Genomic DNA, 17,804 nt, shown 5'->3' with positions numbered 1-17,804 from the left:
ATCTTATGATATGGTCACCATGATCAAGTCGAAGAGCCATGTTAAAATGTGGAGCATGACTTGTAAAACAGGTCTAAGATTTTGTAGACTGAATGTAGATGTAATTTGTAAGTTACAACACAATAACAAAGGCCATTTCATTGTGTTATTTGTGTTTGATTGTGTTGCGTCCATCTGCAATTATAGGCTATTTCCCCCTCATGTATAGGGCATTGCAGGCATGTGCATAAAAAATTAATTTTGTTTCATAACTATTTTGTATGACATTTATAAGGTAACTCTGAAGTGCATTAACAATCTTAAAGATATACATTCCCTGAAGATTGGTACCTGCTGGCATTTTCTTGTTAAATTGACTTAACTTGTAGGAGCTAGGAGCGTAGTAATATTTAGATACATCAGAAATGGCATTAGGCTACTATTTCATAAATCTGGCTGGTGTCTTGAATTGATTTCTTATAGTTCATAAAGTCTTTCCCTCAACTATGTCTTTTATTGTAATTAATATTGGTCATTGTGGTTTACTGAGAACCATTCATTTCTCTGGACTTACATGTATCTATGCCAGTCTTATCTATGCCAGTCTAAGACTTTGCTCAAGAGCTGTACCTTTATTGTTCAATATCGCTATAACAACCGTTAATCATTATGCAGAATCCAGAAACATTTCATTCTAAATTCATGTTTATAAATCAGACGAGAGGCCATCTATGTTTATTGTGAATGGCAAATTTAGTAAAGTATCACATTTATAAAACAGGCAATCAAGCAGAAAAGGCAATGTGGAATAACAGCTTGCCATTATTATATTCATATATATATATATATTATATTATGTTCTGTATAGATTTCTTCGTCCTTCATCTATTACAAGGTTCATTCTGACTGATGATAACACAAAAAGCTCTTAGTCATGTTTAAAAATGATGTCCTCAAATACAAACATGTTCTTCACCAACAACTAAATGTTCATTGACATCAGAGGTTTAAGAACAACCAAGTCACATCCAAACACATATCATACCAAAAGACATTCCTCATTTGTAGGGTTAGGCCGTTTAATTTGCTATATTCATCATTCATTAATCAACATTTCTGTAAATGTGCCAGTGTTAGCCAGCCGGCTACATTCTAATATTTGACCTCATTAATAATTAGCCTTTATCATTCTCTCCTTTTTTTTTCAAGGAATCTCCCATCATGCCATCAGACATGAGACTTGTGATTCTGGGTTTTAGAGATGCAGGGAAGAGTTCAGCAGGAAATACCATCCTAGGGGGACAGCACTTCTACAGTGAGAAAACAGTCCAGCGAGTGAAAGGAGAGAGAAACGTAGATGGCAGACATGTCACTATTATTAAAACTCCTGGCTGGGGAAAGGACCAACTTCTTAAAGACACGTCTGAACTCATGAAAGAAGAAATTACTCTCAGCGTGTCTTTGTGTCCTCCAGGACCCCACTCAGTCCTCCTAGTCATACGTGCAGGCATGAGGTTCACAGAGACTAGCAGGAGAGCAGTACAGGAACATGCAGAGCTTCTAGGTGAGAGAGTGTGGAGTCACAGCATAGTGCTGTTTTCTCATGGAGACTGGCTTGGGGAGAGAAGCATTGAGCAGTACATTGAGAGTGAGGGCAAACCTCTCCAGTGGCTTGCTGAGAAATGTGGGAACAGGTATCATGTCTTCAGCAATGAGACGACTAAAGTTCAGGTTTCAGAACTGTTTCGCAAAGTAGAAGAGACAGTAGTTGGGAATAGCGGTCATCCTTATGAAATAGATGGAACAGTACTGAGGGCAATGGAGGAGAGAAAAATTGTAGAGACCAAGAAAGCGGAACAGATGAAGAATAAGTTTCAGGAGAAAAGAGATGTCCCGACTTCAACAGGAGGTGATGCTAAGACAAGTACAGAGACTGTGAAATCCAAACCTACAGGTGAGTCCATTTCTCCTGTATAAAATATTGTTATTATTAGCCAATCACAGAAATGTCCAGCAAATGTCAGCCACATCCTCTGCGTATCAGTATGAAGTATATATTATTAAGTATTCTGTTAGGATCCACTATGAGGACTATACCCTTTTGAATTGTGTCATTCCTGTTGTGCTATTTTCTGTTACCATTAGGTAATATAAATAGCTTACAAAGCACCCACTAGATGATCCTTAAAGTGTGTGCTCCTTGAAAGCAGTACTTAATTCAATATCAAATAGATGACTCCATTGAGGACGTCTAATTTCTCTTTCATCTGCATGCTACTCATATACATGGTTCCATTCACAGGGGTTTCTAAAGATCTGAGGATTGTTTTGCTTGGTCACTCAAATGCAGGGATGTCTTCTGTAGGGAATGGTTTGTTGAGCAGCCGGGAGTTTGATTCAGAAAATGCCCTCCAGGCAGTGAAGAAGCAACGTTGGGTGTCAGGGAGGAAGATCAGCGTAGTGAACACCCCTGGCTGGGGACGAGAGCAGCGTCTTAGTGACACTCCTGAACTCACCAGACAGGAGATCATACTCAGTGTGTCCCACTGTGATCCAGGACCTCATGTTCTGGTCTTGGTTATACGTGTGGGTGAGACATTCACAGAGTTAAATCGAAGAGCAGTGCAGGATCACATGGATCTCCTTGGTGCAAGAGTGTGGGAGCACACACTTGTTGTGTTGAAATGTGTGCGTGGACTGGATCATCTGCCCATTAAGCACTATATTGAGAGAGAAGGGAAAGCCCTCCATTGGCTGGTAGAAAAATGTGGGAACAGGTGCTGTGTCCTGGATAATAAGAATAAGTCAGATTATTCTTATGTCGAGGAGCTTCTAAAAGTTGCTGACAGCACGGTTGAACAAAATGGAGGGTCTCATTATAAGATGGAGGGAGAGGTATTACAGGAAGTACAAGCAAATAAAAAGAGACAGGTGGAGAGAGCAAAAGAAAGAGAGAATAAGGTAAGAAAACTCTGGGAGGAGCTGAAGATGTGTGAAGGCCTGGAAAAGATAGTGATCAGGGACAAGCCAAGGAAGGAGACAACTACAGTAACGAATCAGACAAGTGAGTTCAGCTGAAATGCTTACATCTAACTGTTCTGTCTTCATATATTCAACCCCTTAATCCACAATCTTACTGGATATTTTGTACTTTTTCCACATCAATCAGAACGCATCATTAAGGAAAAATGTGGATTTTTTTGTAATTGAGGTGCATGTTTTTCTTTGCATACACCGAATCCACCTGATTAAATCTGTTTTGTGCAATGGCCCTTCCTAACAGGTATTCCCCTCCAAGAGGTCCGAATCATACTGCTGGGACACAGAGGATCTGGAAAGACGGCAGCTGGAAGCACCATCTTGGGCAGTGAGGCCTTCCACACCAGGCAGAGTGTGCAGAGTGTGAAGAAAGAAGCTCGTGTAGCAGGAAGACGCTTAACTGTGATCAGAGCATCAGACTGGGAAAAGGAACAACTTCTGATAGACACTCCTGAACTGACTAAACAAGAGATTATGCTCAGTTTGTCTATGTGTCCTCCGGGACCTCATGCTTTTCTTGTGCTTGTAAGTGTGGTATTGAAATTCACTGAAGCAAGCCGCAGAGCCATTCAAGAACACCTGGAACTTCTCAGTGAGAAGGCCTGGAAGCACTGCATGGTGCTGTTCACATGTGAGGAGTGGTTGGGAGATATAACAATTGAACAGTACATTGAGAGTGAAGGCAAGCCTCTCCAGTGGTTAGTTGAGAAATGTGGGGACAGGTATTATGTGCTCAACCACAAGAAGAGGAGGGAGAGCAGTCAGGTGACAGAACTGCTACAGAAGATTGAGTATATGGTGACAGGACATGGAGGCAGCTATTATCAACTAGACAGTGACACAATATCTAAGTTAGAAAACATGAGGAAGGAGGAGACAGAGAGGGCAGATGAGAGAAGGACGAGAGTAGAGAGGCAGAGGCGAGAACTGCAGGCTAAATCAGAATAATTGACAAAAGGAGCCGTACATTCTGTTCAGAGCATCATTAACAGTGATGCTAACATGACATATGCGATACACATTGGAACAAAAAAAATTCTCTTCCGAGTACTCCTCCAAAGGAAAAAAAAAATAATAATGCTACTTTTTGTAGTTTTGCAAAACAAGTGTGTGTGTGTGTGTTTGGGTTTTGAACGTCAACCTTTAATAAATGTGTGTATATTTTTTGCTTTTTTATATGTATAATGTTTTAAACTGTCCCAAAAATGTCCATACTTTTCCATGTCTGTAAAACAGTATTTCATAATTCTATACTTTTCCAGACTTTCAAGACATGCACAAGCACCCTGTCCTAATTTTTAGAATTAGGCCTATAGAAGAATACTTTTCCAGACATTGTTTGACAACAGACATATGTGATTTATCTGCAATATATAATTTTACAAAGACTGACTGTAAAACAAATGTTTGACCATTAAAACAAAATCTGTTTGGTGTGTTTACACTACAGAAAGTTGGGCATACTTGTGCTTCTAATCTTTGAAGTAATATTTAGACTATGCTATGTCTTTTTATCTGTCTTTTTAAAGTGTTAATCATGATTAATTGCACATACTTCATTAGATAAGTATGTACATTTAATAATAAGAATGTAAATTGTAAATGGGGGTTGGGGTTGTTGTAGTAACTACTACACTGTCTGTAAGAGAGAAAGGTAAGGGGGTGATGGGATTCGTCTTCACAGGACAGGAGTTAATATAAGGATAATATTAATGCCAACCAATATTAATAATCATCCTGTTGATGGCAATGGAATCATGTAATGATCAGTTGCTAATTTGACATTTTTGATCTTGCTTGCTTTGTTCTTGCACGAGAACCTACTGTATGCATCAGAGTGGAATCTGGAAATGACCTGTAATTTCATACATAAACTTCTGAAGAAAAAAATGTGACTTGAATACTCACCAATTCCGGGCCATTTTATTTCTGCACATAGTGTCACCTACCCGACCTAGGCAAGATAGCTTATAGGCTAGCACATAACAGTGACTAGCCCTGTAAATGTGCACTTTCTCTCCTGTTTCTGCCCAATTTGAATGCTCCACTAGTTTTTCTCAAAAGTGCTGCTTGCTCACTGAAAACTGACCGTTAGATCTTCCATGTTTTAATGATATTTTAATTTGAGGGCTATTGAGATCTGGGGTCCTGACGTTATAGTAAAATGAGTTATTATTAGCCTATACCTCTCCCCTGCATGCATGAGAGTTTGTCAGGGCCGTGCCACTGGAGGAGGGACCACCGCTCATATACTCCCCTTAATTATTGCAAATAAAGACTTGGTGGCGACTTCTTTAATATTTTGGAAATTGTGAGTAAGGGGCTGCGACCACACAGCCCAGGCTACTGAAGTGCCGCGAGGGCACGGCAAATTAACTTCTGAAACAATATATTTAAGCTCATGATATTCAGACATGATACAACAGCCCAGCGGGAATCCTCCTGAAGCTCCCGATTAGCCACTCCGGGCCTGCCTGAGAGGGACTGGCTCTTGGCCCTAGGGCTACCAAAGGCTATTGTAAAGCCAATGCAGGAGGTCCGAGCCCCTTCTACTAAAGCGGCTTACACGTACAGAGTGTTTGCAGCATGGTGTCAGGCTCACCACACAGCTATCAAGCTATGGCAACTATCAAGGCAGCTAGTCCGTATCGGGGAGTGTGCCATTAGCAAGGAGGGCTGCTCCTTGATCTCTCGATACCTTAAGGGTGCACACACAGTGGCTCACAACGTCCAGCGCTGGCCCTCTGGTACCGCCCTGGGACTTGGACCTTGTCCTTGAGGCTCTGCAGTATCCGCCATTTGAGCCTCTCGGCAATGCAGACTTGAAGTGGCTCTCTTAAAACGGCTCTCCTTCTGGCCATCCCGTGGGCTAGGGGGATAAGCAGGCTCCATGCGCTCCATGTCTGTCCACAGTGACTGTTGTACACATTTTCACCTGATGGGTCGAAGGGTTTTTCACCCCAGCCCAGCCTTTTTGCCCAAAGCCCTGTCTGACTTGCCCAAAGCCCTGTCTGACTTTCATTTGTCTCAGTCTGTTGAGCTACAGTCTCTTGCTATTTCAGCAGCAGTTAGATGCCTGTCGAAGTCTCGGGTGGGTTGTGGGCACCGCCCAGCAGGCATACACCCTTTCGGGCACTCCTGCCCCCTCCAGGATTCGAGCACACTCAACCCGTAGCGTTGCCAAAGTCCTTTTAGGCAAGTCCCTCCACTCGGCGGCCATATTGCAACGCTTTTTGGGCACTCGTTGGGCATCCATTTCGGCAGAAATGCGCGTGCGCAAGGCTTCACGACACCAATCTTGCTCCAGCGGCGAGATCACAACACATGATTGGCACGATGTCTTCACAACACACCATATGATTGGCTCAATGTATTCACATCACAACACATGATTGGCTCAATGTATTCACATGTCGACATTTTGCCGAGGAAGGGGTGTGATATGTGTAGTAACGGCCATATTGGTGTTACAAACTAGCGTCCTAATTAGTAACTTCCTAGTTAAATCAATCCATTCAAACTGATTAGAGATGCATTGTCAATAAATGTGCCAAGGCATTTATAATATATATTTTTATCCCTCAAATGACAAGTTTGATGTCTGTTTGGTGCACTGTAGTCTTCATTGCACTAAAGTAATTCATAGAACACCAATCTCTGGATGATGAACTTCAGTAAAACAGTCAAAGGCAAGCTTAAGTTTTAAATATTTTTTATTTGAATTCAAATTCAAAAGTAATCAAACAAACAAGACAAATTTGCATTTGTCTAGCCAAAGAAATATTTATATACACTACCGTTTAAAAGTTTGGGGTCACTTAAAGGTTTCCATTCCACTCCATTATAGACATAACAGCTGAGATCAGTTGCATTGTTTTTTTAATCAGGGCAGCAGTTTTTAGATTACATTCTATGCTTACATAATTGCAAAAGGGTTCTCGACTGTTGTAGAAAGAAATGGCTGATCTTTAATGCAATATCTACATTGGCCATTATCAGCAACCATTCATCCAATGTTCCAAAAGCACATTCTGTTTACTAATCTGATATAATTTTAAAAGGTTAACTGAGAAAACATTGGAGAACCCTTTTGCAATTAATGTAATCTCAAAACTGCTGCCCTGATTAAAAAAACAATGCTTTTACCACTTCAACCGTACATTTATTTCTGTCGACCGAACGCCCATTATCCCTTACATAATGGAGTGGAATGTAAATTTCTAAGTGACCCCACACTTTTGTCTGGTAGTGTACATCAAGAGATAAATTAGGAAATGTACACAGAATCTTTTTTATTGTATAGCTATATAATAACTGACATAGTCAAACACATTTTCAGAGCGCATACAAAATTCCTCTTTGTAAAAGCACATGCACTGAAGAAAATGGGGCGACCATCTGGGTCTTCTGCATGACTGATCATAAGGTGGACAAATATGTGCCGAATCCTACAGTACGGGGAGAGGGGGGTCAAGGATGGACAAAAAGAGACAAAAGTCGGGAGACTATGTTAGTACGTTTTGACCGTAAGTGGCCTTTCATGCATGTAATTATAATTTGTGATGGAGAGGAAGAATAATGGTATTTTGCAGGCAATGTTCACTCGTATTATTACAAACCAGAATCTTGGGTAGATGCTTCCAATTTCATCCTGTCCTGATCAACAATCTGCCGTCCTCCTGAAACGGTTGAAAAACAAAAAAAAAGTGACAAAGTCAGTAGACAGACCTAGCCTAGTAGATTTAGCAAGGAAGCAACTTATTCAATCATTTATTTAAGTCTAATATCTGATGGTAGAGAGAAAAATGTCATCAATGCTTAAGTCTGCAAACAGTGTTCCTACTTGCACAGAGCGTACAGGTTAGTAGACAGAACACTCAATAAGAAACAGAACAGTCATAGACTCTATGACTGAAAACTTGAAGATAAATTACTACTGCTATTTTTTACCAAGGTCCTGGGTAGATGCCTCCATTTTCATCCTGTCTTCATCAGCAACGTGTGGTCCTCCATCGTGAAAAAAAATCCATCTTTAAACAATCGCTTAAGATTTTTTTTTCTCGCATTCTATGTTACTGAACAATATAACACCCTAACAGATTTTGTCCACTAAGTGAGAAGTGCATTCATCTTTTTGTCCCCAAAATATAAATATATAAAAGCAAAACAGTAAATTCAGTGCATTTTGTTTTGTTTTCTGTGCATAACAGTATGTGCTCTCTTCCATATTTCTTGGACTTGTGCCAATGTGTTGTGGATAAAACTTATGACTGCATTAAATGGTTCTAAAACAAATTTATGAACTTCATAGTACCATAGTCTATGCAGGTTTGTTATAATTGACAAGAAAATTATTTCGAGAAAGCCTGATTGTCTCTATATTTGGTAATAAAATAGCGAGATATTTCTTTTTACTTATTTAACATTGTGTACTTACCTGGATAGATGACAAATTTGTTGTCTGGACAAAAGTTAAACCAAAACTCAAATTAGTATCATCACTTTAAGTGTCCTTATTTTTAAGAGTTACAACAATATAACATGGCAATTATTATACACTTACTGTAGGGACTGTAGTTTATCCGAAAGGCACACTCATAGCCGTGCTCATGGAGGATTTGGCACACATAGTTTCCAATGTCGTTTTGCTGGATGTTTTTCAGTGTCAGATTTATGCTCCCCTTCTTTAGCTTTCCCTTGCTGAGACTTACTCTGCCCTCATAGCCCCTCCCCCCTCTCTCCTGGCCATCTTTATACAGGTAGATACAGTCTGTGCCTTTAAACCACCTGATCTCCATGACAACAGCATTGGTTTTAGAGGGAAAGTGACAAGATAATATGGGATCATCCCCAGGTGAGCAACTGTGTTGGTCATATGAAGGGACAAGTCTTGGACCTGTGAATAGAGAAAGGAGCATTTCTGATTGACATTTTCTCAAGCATACTTTTACACCACATGTGTAGACAGAGACAGAAGTGCACACTCCAACCAGGGACCAGGGATCAACATTCTCAGATAATCAAACTCTCCTTTGCACTGCCAAGTCTGGATATTCATAATTTACATGAATTATTATACTATATATACAACAATATACTTTAATAATCAACGAGTCACTTATGTGATTTAACATAAAACATATTTAAAAACAGCAATTGGTAATGCTTGTGCCCTGTTTTCATTGTTTGTACTCAATGGAATTGTGAAGTCTCGTTTTGTTAATAAAAAAGAAAAAGCAGTGGTATAACACAGTTCTAACCTATCCTAATATATGTCTTGCTTGCCTATTTTATTTTATTTGCTTGCTTATTTTATTATTTTTGCTTTTCATGAGATATTGGCATGAACAACTGATTATCATTGATACTTAAGGGCTACCTACTATAATACCCACTATAATTTACAAATGAACTCATAGCAATGCACTTATCCACTGCAGGTATTTTTGAAAATACACATATCAAATACTTTCATTTTTGCATTGAAGAGACAGGAGATTTGGTTTTCTCTATTAACATGCAGGTTGCTCCATAACATACCGCACCCAATAAGTAAATAACATACATACATACTGTACCTATACTATGCTTACTCTGGTTGTGGTAGGAAGAGGGTGTAGGGTGTTGTGTATAAGCCCCATGTTCTCCAGCAGACAGCACAGAATGTGGTCCTCCTGACACTAATTAGAGATTAGGAATAATATGCCTTAAATTAAATTTAAAAAATCAAGTTCGAAATAGTAACGGTTTATGATGACATATACAGTATGATGATTTATATATACATTGATAGACCTTGAATAAAGTACAGTAGCCAGTTTGGCATGTGTGTGTGTGTGTGTGTGTGTGTGTGTGTTAAAGTACTTAAAGTAAAGATTTTCTTTCTTTTTTATATCTTTTAGGAGCAGGGATGTCTTAACAAAGTTTTAACCTAGATTAATAATCTCTAATATATAGAAAAATATATACTGTATTGTATATGTATGTGTGCGCAATCAGTATTGGGGCAGCCGTGGCCTACTGGTTAGCACTTCGGACTTGTAACCGGAGGGTTGCCGGTTCGCACCCTGACCAGTAGGAACGGCTGAAGTGCCCTTGACTGCCCTTGAGTGCACCTAACCCCTCACTGCTCCCCGAGCGCCGCTGTTGATGCAGGCAGCTCACTGCGCCGGGATTAGTGTGTGCTTCACCTCACTGTGTGTTCACTGTGTGCTGAGTGTGTTTCACTAATTCACGGATTGGGATAAATGCAGAGACCATATTTCCCTCACGGGATCAAAAGAGTATATATACTCTTTTTGTAGAAACATACACTACCGTTCAAAAGTTTGGAGTCACTTAAATGTCCTTGTTTTCATCATTCATGTTGTAAATGTAAATGTTGTAGAAAGAAATGGCTGATCTTTAATGCAATGTCTATATTGCCCATTATCAGCAACCATTCATCCAATATTCCAAAGGCACATTCTGTTTACTAATCTGATATCATTTTAAAGGACTAACTGAGAAAACATTGGAGAACCCTATTGTGTATGTAATCTGAAAACTGCTGCCCTGATTAAAAAAAAAAACTAAAAAAAAACAATGCAACTGATCTGGTATTCCGTCTATAATGGAGTGGAATGGAAATTTCTAAGTGACCCCAAACTTGGCCAACTATGGCCATGTGCCATTGTTGGTATTGTTGGTTGGCTTGGTTGGTTGGTTGGCTTGCTAGGTCAATACTACATTTATCCACATTCTTTTGTCCCTACTAAACAATTGGAACTAAAAACATCTAAAAATAGCTTTCAAATGTGCCAATAGTGAGAAAATAGTCTTTTTAGAGAAAAGAAGCATGAATGCAAACTCACTTGAAGGTGGTGGGGACAGACTCTCACATCTGTCGGTAAAGGGTGTAAGGGGTGGCGTTAAATAAGCTCCAGGTTCCTCTACAGATACCTCCATTTTCATGTCCTTGATATCAGCATATGTTCCTCCTGACACTAATTGAACACAAGAGATGAGGAATAATATGACTCAAATTAAATTTAGGAAATCAAATTCAAAATGGAAATGTCTTATACTGACACTTACAGTATGATGAATTATACATTGATAACAGTGTACAGATATTTTGAATACAGTAGCCAAGGTAGTTTAAGTGCAATTTATATATATTTTTGAATTTCCCCTTGGGGATCAATAAAGTATCTATCTATCTATCTATCTATCTAAAGATCCGAAGCTTCCCTAACCAGAAGCCATGGGTGGATAGAGAAGTGAGAACGGCATTAAAGACACGCACCATGACTTATAATGCTGGGCTTATTTCAGGGGATATGACGGATTACAAAGCAGCATCTTATAGTTTACGTAGAGCTATTAAAGATGCTAAGCGGCGCTATAGAGACAAAGTTGAAGCTGATTTCTTGGAGGGTGATCCAGCACGAGTGTGGAAAGGACTCCGAACCATCACTGGCTTTGAAAGAAAGTCCCCTCCTATGATGAATGTGAGTAAAGACCTCCCTGATGAACTTAATGCTTTTTATGCTCGCTTTGACATGAAAAACACAGACTATCTTGCACTAGCTGCAGCATGTGAAGCAAATGAGGATGCACCTTTCTGTGTCTCTGAGGTCGATGTGAGCAATGCCTTTAGGAGGGTTAATTGTAGAAAAGCTGCTGGACCGGATGGAATTTCTAACAGGATTTTGAAATCCTGCGCTGCTCAGTTAGCTCCTGTGTTCACTTATATCTTTAACACATCATTGACTCAAGAGACAGTTCCTACTTGCCTCAAGCAGTCTGTTATTGTTCCAGTACCGAAAAACAAAAGTCCATCATGTCTGAATGACTACCGCCCAGTAGCCCTGACGTCTACAGTGATGAAGTGTTTTGAGAAGCTTGTGAAAAACATTATCTGCTCATCCCTCCCTGCCTCCTTCGACCCCCTCCAATTTGCTTACAGAGCCAACAGGTCTACAGAGGATGCCATCTCAAACCTCATGCACACCACCTTAACTCACCTGGAGGAGGGGAATGGGAATTATGTGAGGATGCTGTTCATTGACTTTAGTTCAGCATTCAACACGATAGTACCTCTCACCTTGGTCACAAAGATGAAGGCCTTAGGACTGAACACCACCCTGTGTCACTGGATATTTGACTTCCTCACCAACCGTTCACAAGTGGTTAGAGTGGGGGGTCTGACATCTGACTCATTAACCATCAGCACTGGTGCTCCCCAAGGCTGTGTTTTGAGTCCACTGCTGTACAACATCTACACACATGACTGCAAAGCCAACAGTAGTCATACCTCCATCATCAAGTTTGCAGATGACACAGTGATCTTGGGCCTGATTAGTAACAACAATGAACAGCTCTACTTGGATCAGGTTGATGAGGTGGCACAGTGGTGTCAATCTAACAGCTTGACACTGAATATCAATAAAACCAAGGAAATGGTAGTGGATTACAGAAGGAAGCAGCAGAACTACAGTTACACCCCACTAATGATCAGCGGGCAACCTGTAGAGAGAGTCACAAGTTTTAAATACCTTGGTGTCCACATTACTGAAGACTTAACATGGACTGTTAACACTCAACATGTTCTGAAGAAGTCCAGACAACGACTCTACTTCCTTCGTCAGCTAAGGAAATTCAAAGTTTCTACATCCATCATGAAGGCCTTCTACACTTCAGCGGTTGAGAGTGTTCTAACTGGTAGCATCATCACCTGGTATGGGAACTCCACAGTTAGAGATTGTAGTACTCTGCAGAGAGTAGTGCGCTCAGCTGAACGTACTATAAGAACTCAACTCCCTGCTCTACAAGAAATCTATTCCAGAAGAGTACTCCTAAGAGCCCAAAAGATTCTGAAGGACTCTTCTCATCCTAACAATGGATTATTCCTACCGCTGAAATCAAGAAGACGCCTATGTAGTCACAAAGCCAGAACTGAGAGACTCAGGAGAAGTTTTTATCCCCAGGCCATCCGAACTCTGAACTCACACTATACTGACTTTGCACACATTCACTCCTCAGCACTCTCAAACATTTCCCAACTCTGAACTCACACTATACTGACTTTGCACTCATCCACTCCTCAGCACTCATGACCCCCCCCCCCCCACACACACACACACACACACCTACATGACTTTTAGCACTTTTACATCCCTCTCCCTATGCTGCAGACCTTTTATTTATTTTCTTATTCATCACACGTCAAAACACACACACACACACACACACACACACACACACACACACACACACACACAAACACATATCTGACTTTCTCCAACTTTTGCACATCTCTATAGAACTTTTTATTTATTATTTTTGATTTCTCCTCCATCTATCTACCCATGTCCTTGATTGCCTAGCCTTCTGTCCCCCCCCCCCATCCCCAACACACACACACACACAAAAACACACACTCTTACATCATCACTGTCATCACCTCACATACATACAGCACACTGCTTGCTACAGTAAGCCTCCTCTACATACTTGCTGCACACTGCCCCCCCCCCCTCCCTACATACACAGCACATTGTCTTCAGGATCTTCTCCAACACACATCCTCTACTTACTTACAGCATACTGCCCCCACCTACCCACACACACACTATACACACACACACACACAGTCACTGCTTCACTCCCCTCCCGCCCACACACACATCTTCACTGTCATCACTCACATACATCATACTTGCAGTACACTGCCCCCCCCCCCCCTCTCCCCTACATACACAGCACATTATTTCATCAGGAAGCTTCTCCAACACACATCCCCAACATACTTACAGCACACTGCCCCCGCCCCCCAATACACAGCACATTGTCTCATGAGGAAGCTTCTCCAACACACATATTGCACACTGCCCTCTCCCCACATACACAGCACACTATCCCATCTCCCTTGTCATCCCCCCAACACACACACCAAGACCCTTGGCAGTTGGGTTAGCCCCTTGAGCCGTGGATATGCCCAAGGTTTCTTCCTTGGTAAGGGAGTTTTTCCTTGCCCCTGTTGCTCTTGGGTGCTCCTTGTTGGTGCCCCCCCCCCCCCCCCCAACCGCAATCCTCCCCCACCTTTCTTATGCAGCCCTTGCCACTTAATCTACTAAACCCCTCTTCTACTGCACTTTTTACCTCCCATAAATGCACAAATAGGCTGACACCATACTTAATTTCACTGCATTTCTTACTTCCAGTAACTATATGCATGTGACAATAAACTTCCTTGTATCCTTGTATCCTTGTATCTATCTATCTATCTATATACATACACATAATAGGTAACACTTTACTTGAAGGTATCTACATAGTGACATGAAACTGTCATAACCCTAACCCTAACTTGTTTAATGTTTATGACACATTCATGACAGTGTCATGTCACTCTTATACCTTCAAGTAAAGTGTAACCAAATAAACCAAATAATATAATAATAGTGTGTGTGTGTGTATGTGTGTGTATTATTGTATATTGTACAGTATATGTGTAATGCTACAGGAAAACTAATTGAGATATTGAGTGCAAACTCACTTTTAGGAGGGTTCAGAAGATAACTCTGACGTCTCATGGTTGACGGTTGAGCGTCCCAACCCTTCCTCATTTCCAGGGCCTTCTGTTGTATCGCTTGTATTGCCTTCTTCTGATCTTCTGCACGTGCTTTCTCTCTCTCATATATCTCTCTGTCTATTTCAAAATGGCCTTGGTTTCCTGCCACCACCATCTCTATCATCTCAAGCAGCCTTGTGACTTGGGTGATATCTGCCTTGTAAGTATTATTGATGCAATAATACTTATAGCTACTTTTCTCTACAACCCACTGGAGGGGCATGCCCTCACTAGTAATGAACTTCTCAATGGGGGCATCACCCAGCCAGTCTACACAGGTAAACAGCACAATGGTGTGATCCCACACCCTCTCCCCAAGAAGCTCCATATGATCTTGCAGTGGTACCCTGTTGGACTCTGTGAACTTCCTGTCTGCACGTATGACCAAGATGAGAGCATGGGCTCCTGGAGGAAACACACTCTGCAAAAGCTGCTGTCTAACATTCGCAGGGGTTTGAGAAAGACGCTGCTCTCTGCCCCAGCCTGGTGTGTTAATAACAGTAACCCCCCTCCCTGCCACCCATCCATGTTTTGTCACACATTCAGCAGTTTTCTGAGAGCTGAACTCCTCTCTTCCCAGGATGGTGTTTCCAGCAGATCTCTTCCCTTCATCTACAGACCCCAGCAGGACAAGTCTGATCTCAGGGGCATATGCTAATAGGGGGAGAGAGAGAGAGAGAGAGAGAGAGAGAGAGAGAGAGAGAGAGAGAGAGAGAGAGAGAGAGAGAGAAAAAGAGATAGATGTAATTAGTGTTACACAAAAAAGTGATTACGGACTCGAATGAATGAAAATGCAATGAAATGAAATCTCCTGCATGTCTGTGCATATTGTGCCTTTATCTATTTCAGTTTGTTTCTTTATCTTTGTTGTCCTGTGACTTGTATACGAATATCATGGCAAACCATGATAATTATTCAGAAGGAACTGATGTACTTTCATGTGTGCTTTTGCCCATGTACAGTACTGTACTGTATAAAGAAGCAGGGCGTTTAATGTTTGAACACTCATATGATAATGGAAAGCAGGTTAAAAATACAAAAGCAGAGAGAGGAGTAGAGACTTACGAGGGATTGATGCACTGGTCGCCATCACTGATCTCAGATGGACATCACAACATTTTACAATTGTGCCTAGAAAAAGAATTATAGAGAAAAAAAGGAGTCTAATGAAGTTGTAATAGTGCTGTGAAAAACTATGCTGACCTATGCAGGAATTAAATGTTTTAATTAAACATTAAATCAATGTAGCATAACATTGGTCTGCATTAAGATGTTGCTCTAAAATTCGAAAATAACTAATGTATGAGAAACTGACTGCCTAAACCCAGGGATGACCGGAGCACTCAGAGAACTTTTAAACTTGTTTTATTATGGTGCACAATCGACTGACGTTTCAACGCACTGCGTCTTCCTCAGAGTCCAAAGAAACTTGAAATGTATGTTTTGCCAGCAGGTGAAGAGAATGGCTGAATTTATAATTTGTGACACACTACAGTCTCACCTCTGGCTGTAATCATGTGAGAATAACATGGTACGTGTCGCTGGTGAAAACACTGATTTGTCATGACTTGTCAAGACTGTGCTTTAACCATGGACAGATTAAAGAGATAACATACTATGTTTATTTAGCAAAAAGCCTTTGCAGTAATTAGTTATAGGTATCCAATTAAAATAATGCCATTTTTCTACATGAACTTTCCAGAATGTATCTGATTCTATATTTGTGAGATGTTACATAACTTGATTTCCTTGCTTCCTCCTGGCTTTTTAATTTGGCTTTGATTTCATTAAACTTTTTATTAAAATTGTTAACAGTATTGGACCTTTGGTAATATGACGCATATATTTTGAAGCGGGTTTCAGCACTATAGTTTGAAGTTATACAAAACATGTTTACATACATGATGTGCACCAAGATACATGTATTTTAATATGTAAAACTTAAAATACAAATAGAATTCTCTTTACCTTTAGCTCTGTTGCAGCCGATCAGAGACGAACACGGAAGAACAATTCCAGAGCAAAGTTCATGATATGGCCTGATCATGGATCATACAGTGTTGATTATTAACTTTACACTGATGAACCGAAAGGACACCTGAGAACAGTAAAGACTTGATTCATTGGTGGCACTGGATGAAGTGAGAGTTGTAAAGGCAGCCTGTAATTTGTTGATCATCGCCTGGGGGCGCTGTGCAGCTGAGGGGACGGACGTCCAGCACCTGACTGTTCCGGTAGTGACTGGACTGGGCAACAGCTCTCACTCACACCAATCAGCTCACACCAATTCCAGCAGCTGATAAATTCTCTGACTGTTCAAAAACCTATTTGATGTTCATTGTTTACAAAGCAGCAGAAGGTTTCAGAAAAAAATATTAAGAAATGGCTATTAAGTCATAACAATATTTTGAGGGCAAAGAATTCTTTAGGATGAAATTATATGTCTGCTAGCTGGGGGAAATGCAAACCAAACACCCCACTGTCCAGTGCAGGGGGGGTACTAAAAGCCCTGGCATATGCACCATACCTGGAGGTTCTGGTGGGTCAAATTTTACAGGATCCCAAGGTATTTCTTCTCTTTGAGATTTTTCAGCGGGGTATTTTACATGATGTCTGGGTCCATGGTCCTGTCAATACGAATTGCTCATGTTTTACAGGCCTTTTTATGGACCAACACGCCTGTTAATGGAGGAAACCAAATCTCTATCTCTTCAATGCAAAAGTGCATTTTCAAAAATGCTTGAAGTGGATAAGTACACGATACGCAATGACTTCATGTGTAAATTATAGTGGATAGTAGGTAGTCCTTAAGTATCAATGAGAATCAGTAGTATGTGCTGGCTAGTACTCAGTGATAAAAACAGGATCAATGTATCACCTTTTGTTCAAAAGTTATGATAAATGTATTAGGCCTTTGCAGACACCACGAAACATTCAGTTTTTTCATACTTGATGCCCTTGTGAGACAAAAAGGCTTATTGTTTGGCCATGCTACATGGCAGAGATAAGATATACCCACCATTGTAATCAGGGGAACCTTTAAAATGGTACATATCATAGTTAATACGTTTGAGTGTAACACACATTGTTTTTAAACAATACCTTCAAATTTCAACATCAAAAAACACGAAAAGATGAATCTTACTTTTCATCTAATGGCTATTGTAGA

The 17,804-nt window shown here is 40.6% G+C and overlaps 1 protein-coding gene across 1 annotated transcript in view; it reads left to right on the top strand.

Annotated features, from left to right (window-relative positions):
* The first annotated feature begins 1,797 nt into the window (after positions 1-1,797).
* Positions 1,798-17,804, top strand: part of LOC143118573 (uncharacterized) — a 49,776-nt gene continuing 33,769 nt past the window's right edge. Inside the window, exons 1-3 of the mRNA XM_076279604.1 lie at positions 1,798-1,933; positions 2,330-2,569; positions 3,263-3,399. Coding sequence (XP_076135719.1) covers positions 1,798-1,933; positions 2,330-2,569; positions 3,263-3,399 — 513 coding nt within the window. The remainder of the gene's footprint in view (positions 1,934-2,329; positions 2,570-3,262; positions 3,400-17,804) is intronic.

Source organism: Alosa pseudoharengus, unplaced genomic scaffold (genome assembly GCF_046254945.1).
Source record: "Alosa pseudoharengus isolate Yale_2024_CS ecotype anadromous, Long Island Sound unplaced genomic scaffold, YU_APseudo_1.1 YU_APseudo_1.1_scf_12, whole genome shotgun sequence".
NCBI classification, from domain to species: domain Eukaryota; kingdom Metazoa; phylum Chordata; class Actinopteri; order Clupeiformes; family Clupeidae; genus Alosa; species Alosa pseudoharengus.
The sequence above is the reverse complement of the archived record's forward strand: the minus strand, read 5'-3'. Positions and strand labels throughout refer to the sequence as shown.